The sequence below is a fragment of the Limulus polyphemus genome, unplaced genomic scaffold, assembly GCF_000517525.1.
Source record: "Limulus polyphemus unplaced genomic scaffold, Limulus_polyphemus-2.1.2 Scaffold2004, whole genome shotgun sequence".
NCBI classification, from domain to species: domain Eukaryota; kingdom Metazoa; phylum Arthropoda; class Merostomata; order Xiphosura; family Limulidae; genus Limulus; species Limulus polyphemus.
In genome coordinates, this window is record NW_013667614.1 from 107,563 (window position 1) to 114,761 (window position 7,199).

Below are 7,199 nucleotides of genomic sequence, written 5' to 3' on the forward strand. Positions count from 1 at the left end.
AGATATAAAGAAGTTGAGTACATCATATTAAAATGATTTTGGAGCATTAATACATGTTTAATTCCATGTCACCATATCCTGTCATGCTTGATCTGATGACTGTGATCTTGATAGTAGTGTTGCGTTATTTTTTCCTTTGCAGAATGCTCTATCATAAGTCTTTCAGGTCCTAATCTCACTATTCCTCCCTGCTGGTTTTCCATAATCTATCTAGTGTAATAAGGAAAACTTATTTCCATGCACCTATTTCAATATTCCAGTTGCAAAGAAAACCATAGCTGTGTTTTGTCACTTGATCATTGTGCTTTTACATGGAGTAGTATGGCTACACATTTTTTTTCTCTCCAATTGCTTGAGGTATGTCACAGTGGAATGGGTATATCATGGAAATAACTTATGTACATGTTACTTTTGTTACATTTTCCAGATGGAGGTCTTTCATGTTTATGTTGCTTACTGTTGTAAGGGCACATTGATGGCTTTTTCCAATGAATTTTGTGTTTGTGAATTCTCATCTACTAAAGATACCACATCTTATTGATCATGGCTAGAGTGTAACTTATTGTATGTCTATTTCTGAATGACTCTGATGCTCCAGGTTGATCCATATTCCTTGGTTTTCAAATTCCATTAACTAGGGTTATCCCCATTTTAGAAATTCTAAATCCCTGATCTGAACACACATTTATGATCTGAGTGTATGAATATTTTGTGTCAGACAGGGCTGTTACATACTTTTTCCAATAAAAATTTTTCAGTAGCATCATACTACTACAAAATGTCAAAATGCAGTTCTGCTAAATGCCATTTCACAATGACTATATGTACTGTGGTTGTCACATAATTTTCTGGTTTGTATAGATAGATAGATACATACATACATACATACATACATATATTAGATTAAAATGTAATATTTTCTCTACTTTGTTAGCAGGATCAGCTCTTGTGATGTATTTATTCTTCTGTATCCTAACATGAGCCTTGCATCTAATGCCACAGTTGAGAAGAGTAGCACAACAGATAATCTACAACAGTTAACTCTGTAAGTAATACACTTTACTGCTTTCAGCTTGGGTATAGGTTTAGGCATTTTATTTCTCCTGCTTAAACAGATATGTAAAATGTGATTAATGTGTAAAGTAGTTGGTTATAGGATATGCCTGAAACAGGTACATGTAGATAAGTTTCCTGGCATGGTTTCAGAATTATTTTTTACTTTTTTAAGGTGGTGTTTCAATGTCTGTATTTAACATTTTATACTAGGTTTAATAGTTTACTTAGTTGATTCTGCTGCAATGTTTACTGAATAGAAAAGGTATCTGAGCCTTGTAGTATATTTATTTTATTGGTTTCACAGGAATGGTGGAAAAACATGCATCTGCATCATTCTCTATTTAAATTAACTGAATATGGTTGATGAAAATTTCCTACATATGCACCAAAGCAGTAGCAAAAAGAGAAAATTTAAATAGTTGTAACACATGAACTGTTCATCCAAAGTAACCATGCTGTGCATAGGATTTGGCATTGGCTGTCAAATATTAACCTTTCATCTCATTACTTATGCATTTAAACATGATTGATGTATGAATGGCATTCCCAAGTTTCTTTACCACATTTCATTGAAATTATTTCAACCAGTTCTTCATGACAACTTGAAACATTAAGACACTGAGCATATGGACAACTCTGCTTTCTATATGGTATTACTACAATGTTTGTTTAACAGTGATGATGATGTTTGCTTTGTTCAGAGATAAAACAAAGGAAGCCTTTTAGTTTTTCTAGGACTAATGGTGTATTAACAGTAGTGTGGGGTTAAAGTTATAAGTAGGTCACTAGGGCTAAATGCTAGGCTTAGGTTAATATGTAAGGATGAGCAGATTGGCTGTTTGAACTTGTGGGATCAGTTCAGTGGAATAGATGGTTTACATTTAAATAGGATAGGTGCTGGCTTGTTTGCAAAGGCTATTAACTCGTCTGTAAGGGAAGTTTTAAACTAGAACTAGACAGTGGTGAGGACCAGGAAAAACTAAATGCAAAAAGAATAAGAGGCAGAGAAAAGTTTCGTATAAGAAATGAGTATAGAAGTAGTTATAAGGATAGGCTTAATTGTTACTATTGTAATGCTAGAAGTATAAGAAATAAAATAGATGACCTTAGAGCACTGGTAGGGATGGAGGATTTTGATATAATGAGAATAACTTAAACATGATTAAACGTAGATGATTTTAATGACAGAAGTTTCTTTGAAATACAGGATTACAGGCTATTTAATAGATAATAGCAAGGAGAATGAATCCAATTGAGTTTCTAATAGTGGATATAAAGGGAAAAAGATACTGATGAAATTAGTGAGAAACTCTACAATGAGATTAAGATTTAATGAAGTTATAATTATGGGTGATTTTAATTTCAGGCATATAGACTGGGAAATGATAGAAGCAAACCAAGAAGGAGAAAGGTTTATGGAAACTGTTCACGATGGCGTTCTTCACCAATTAGTCAAGGAACCAATGCTATTTTAGGTTTATTGTTAACTTCAACTATAGAAATGATTGATAGGGTGGAAATTGGGGAACCTCTGGGTGCAAGTGATCATTGCTCTATTAGATTTGATGTTTTGCTGAATATAGAGATAAGGAGTAATGATATTTTGGTTACAAACTTGAAAAAAAAGATTTGAGGAGATGTGACAGGAATTATCTGTTGTGAAGTGTTATTTGGAGACACTGATCAGATGTGGAAATTTTTTAAATATTCAAAGTAAACATATTCCTTACAGAAAGAAAAGGGTGGCTGCAATTAAAAAACCAAGTTAGTTCACAAAGGGTATAAAAGATAAAATTAAAGAAAAGTATCATAAATTGACTGGTATGACAAGAAATTTAGAAGATCAAAAAAGTTGGTGAAACAGGAAATTAGGACATCAAAAAGAATGTGCGAGAACAGGTTGACTGAAAATGTAAAAATTAACAGTAAGGATTACTTTAAATACATTAAGGGTAAACAAAATGTTAGGATGGGGGTAGGACCCTCGAGGGATGATAAAAGAAGGCTAGTATCTGATGATTATGAAATGGCTGGGTTGTTAAATTTTGCTTTTTTTTTTTTCGGTTTTTACTATTGAAGACTTAAGCACTATTCCATGTCTTGAATAGTTGATAAATGGAAATGAGATCAAATAAGATGACTGCATTAATTCTGAGCTGGTTAAGAAAAAATTTGGAAGTTTAAAGAACAACAAGGCTCCTAATAATATTTCCCCAAGGGTTTGGAAGGAGGTTAAAGATTGGATATGTGAGCCACTTACTACTAGTTTTTGTTGGTTTTTAAATAGTGGGCAGGTACCAGAGGATTGGAAGTTAGCTAATGTAACTCCTCTTTTCAAGGGAGGTGATAAAAATTGTCCCAATAATTATAGGCCCATTAAATTTACATCAGATGTGGGAAAAGTTTTGCAAAGTCTGTTAAAAGATGTTTTGCAAAGTCATTTAACAAAATTTAGAACATGGGAAAATTTTGTCTTACAAATTTTTTGACATTCTTTGAGAAGGTTACTGCTTATGTAGATGAGGGTAAGGGTGTAGATTTGGTTTTTTTGAATTTTAGAAAGTATTTGACAAGGTGCTACATAAAAGACTCGTAAAAAATATCTTTTAAGTGTGAGGAATAAGTTGAAAATTGGATAGAAGAGTGGCTGGATGGAAAAAAGCAGAGGGTTGTTACAAATGGAGTTCAATAAAACTGGATTAGTGTCACAAGTGGGGTACCTCAGGGCTCAGTCTTAGGACCTTTGCTCTTTTTGATTTACCTCAATGACATAGATGAAGGAATAGTCAATAACTTACTTAAATTTGCAGATGATATTAAGGTCTTGGGTGTTGCTAGCTGAGAAGAGAGTGCTACTGATTGACAAAAGGATTTAGATCATTTAGTGAGTTGGTCAAATAAATGGCAGATGGGTTTAATTATAATAAATGGAAGATAATGCGAGTGGGTTATCATAACTTGAATTATAAGTATAATTTGGATAGGAATAACCTTAACAGTATTATGAAGGAAAGGGATCTTGGTGTAATAGTCAGTCAGTCTCTAAAGCCATCCAAGCAGTGTGCTTTTGCTATTGGTAGTGCAAATAGGATTTTAGGTTGTATCTACAGAAATATTGAATACAAATCTAAAGAGATTATAGTTTCATTGTATGGGTCACTGGTTAGGCCACATTTGGAATATTATGTTAAGTCTTGGACTCCTTACCTTAGGAAAGACATTGAATTGTTGTAAAGGGTTCATAGAAGGACTACTAGAATGGTGCTGGGGATGGAGAGGTTATCATATGAGGAGAAGCTGAAATCTCTCATAGTTTTCTCTTGAAAAAAAGAAGAGTTTGGGGGGATGTAATTGAAGTGTTTAAGATTGTAAAGGGAATTGATAGTGTTGATGTATAATCTTTTTTCATATATAAAAGTGAGAGTAGTAGGACGAGGGGACACAAATATAAATTGTGGCAGGGTAGTAGTCATCTTCAGCTAAGACAGTTTCATTTTTCTAACAGGGTGGTGGGCCTTTAGAATGGGTTTCCTTTGAATGTTGTAGAGGCAGTAAATTTAAATGAATTTAAGAAAAAGCTTGATAAGTTTATGAATGATAAGAGCTAGCTTTAAGAATTTTAAAAAATTGTTTTAATTTAGTTCAGAGAATGGAACAGCCGAGATGGACCAATAGGTCCCATGTTGCCCCAAAACATTGTTTTGTAACATGGTCATATTGTCTTGTTGTAGTTAATGCTGTTTTTATATTTTGAAAAAGTAATGATTGTCTCTGAGAGAAATCTTAAGCATACATTGTGCCCATGTGATAATTTTTTATAGCCCTGCTTTCTGTTTTGTATATAATTAAAATCATAAGTTAAGATAAAAAAAAATATATTGCTTTTACCAACAGTATATTAAGGAGACCATGGAATATTTTTGATATTGATTAAAGAGAAAAGAATGAGTTTATTTCTTATGAAATATTCAGTAATAGTACATTGAGCATATAAAAACTAGAAACCATCATTGTGGCTCCAAGAAGACTAGAATTTACAAAAATAAAAGTCAAAAATAAGAAAAAATCCTCAAATAATAATCTTTAATTGTGGACTTAACAGATAAACAATTTGTCCTACATTTCTTTGTTTAATGTCGCATTTGTGTCTTATTTTACATAATTACTTGGGATATTGTGATTTTTATTACTTAAATATTCACACTGACTACACAGTTAATCTCATGGAGTACACAACATGGATGATGATGATATGTAAGTAGCTGCTTTAGAGTTGATCAGTGCAGTATACCATTAATTCATAAACCATAGGTCTACAATGAGTTATTGGACTGATGTATGATGTAAAATTGCACATCAATGTGATATAAAATTTGAAAATGTTTGAGTAACGTGTCTGTAGGAACTTTGTTTTGTTTTAGTCTTAAAAATGTTAACATTGTGTATAATACTGTGTTTTGCTAAATGCTTGTAAGTTTGCTTACAACCACAGATTACAATATAGTGTGTGCTATATCTTTGACATTTTGCATGCAATTAGCTGTACCATATTCAACTTTATGCTTAAACTTGAAAACTTTGCAACAAACTGTTCTCTCAATTGATTATATAGTGAGGAAATATTTTTCAGAATGAAAATGAAACATTACAATATTTTTGGGCTTATTTAATTTAATGTGCAATATGATTAGCTGTTTCAGTAATTAATAATCTCCATTTATTTATGGACAGAAAATGTCTAGACAAGTGGTTTTTGCCTTGCCCTTGTGAAACAAAAATTGATTTTCCAGGAACAAGTGCCTTAATGACAGACTACAAGAGAGCATATGCTTTGGAGAGCTAGCAGAACTCATTTCTGCTAGTTTAGCTGACATGAGTTCTTTGTCTGTCAAGCCAGAAAAGTGTGCCATAATCCAGGAAACTGTCAGCCAGATCCACAGAATCCAAAAACAAGGTATTTTGATATAGAAAAGAAAAGTAATTAAATGTAAGAGACTTATTTTAATTCTATACAATCCAATACTTCTGAAGTTTTGAAAACATTTTTACATTAACCCAATGTGTACATGATGGGGTCAAAGTTTGTTTTACAGTTACATTCAAAATCTAATTAAATAACTTTATTATTTTCAATGTATATCAATAAATTTGGCATCAGTATGTACTTTATAATTCAAATTTTAATATAAAATAAGTTTTAGTTTCTTAATTTGAAAAGAAAATATTTGAATAAATTCTCAATCATCAATTCTCTGTGCCACATGATGCCCCTCTGCTTTAAATTCTTCTTTTTAGATTTTCTTTCTTTCCTTAACCCTATCATTATGGTATTTTCTATGGTCAGGGGTCGAAGGGCATGTCATTACATTTATAGACTTGTGCTCAAAAGTTTATTGAACTACTATTTTATAAATGTATGTCAGTAAGTTTCCTATCAAATTGTAGATTATAATTCAAATTTCATTAATATATATTAGTTAAATGAATTTAAAAATATATATTAAAACAAAATTCCTAAATATTACGTGGTGTGTTGAATGCAGCTTTGGTTCAAATTAGACATTTGTGATGTCCAAATACAAAGTCTGTATTTCTTATGCATTAGACAAGCTAGAGTATAAAATAAAAACCTCCTCTGCCCACCTCTTCTATTTTTGGAAATACTTACTTACATACACCTGCTTCATCGTGTGTTTATATCCAGTCAAAAGCTCACAATTTTCCCCACGTGGTTCTCTCAGCCTTTTCAAGGTGTGTATTTCTCCCAGCTTAGTCTTTTGTCTCCAGTTTCGGAGGGAAGGGAAAGTGAAAACAGTGTTCGAGAAACAATATTTTTTAAGACCCAAATACAGTTTAGTTAGTAAACCTGTTAAATTACAGTGGAATTCTGTGATATTGATAAAATAATTTATAATTTTTTATTTCAAAATGCATATATAAAACCTAAAAAAGTTATTTTGTTTTACATCCTCTATGTGCAAAATTCAGCAATGTTTAGCATGCAAGGTACAGCAAGCAAGTACAAACTTCTTTACAATTGTAAGTAGTAAAGAATGTTGTTTTCCATATTTCTTTGTTTACTGTTTCATATTTTAAGAAGAATTACTGAAATATAAGAATTTATTTGTATATATATATATATA

General features: G+C 31.8%; 1 protein-coding gene across 13 annotated transcripts in view; it reads left to right on the plus strand.

Annotated features, from left to right (window-relative positions):
- The window catches only part of LOC106465626 (nuclear receptor coactivator 2-like), a 168,076-nt gene that overhangs the window by 64,111 nt on the left and 96,766 nt on the right, over positions 1–7,199 (plus strand). For 9 of the 13 annotated variants that reach the window (XM_022393566.1, XM_022393567.1, XM_022393565.1 and 6 more), the window contains exons 2-3: positions 938–1,045; positions 5,847–6,010. In XM_022393566.1, coding sequence (XP_022249274.1) covers positions 978–1,045; positions 5,847–6,010 — 232 coding nt within the window. In that variant the 5' untranslated portion in view covers positions 938–977. Of the gene's footprint in view, positions 1–934; positions 1,046–5,846; positions 6,011–7,199 lie in introns of all 13 variants that reach the window. The other 4 variants (XM_022393559.1, XM_022393560.1, XM_022393558.1 and 1 more) reach the window with 1 other exon arrangement.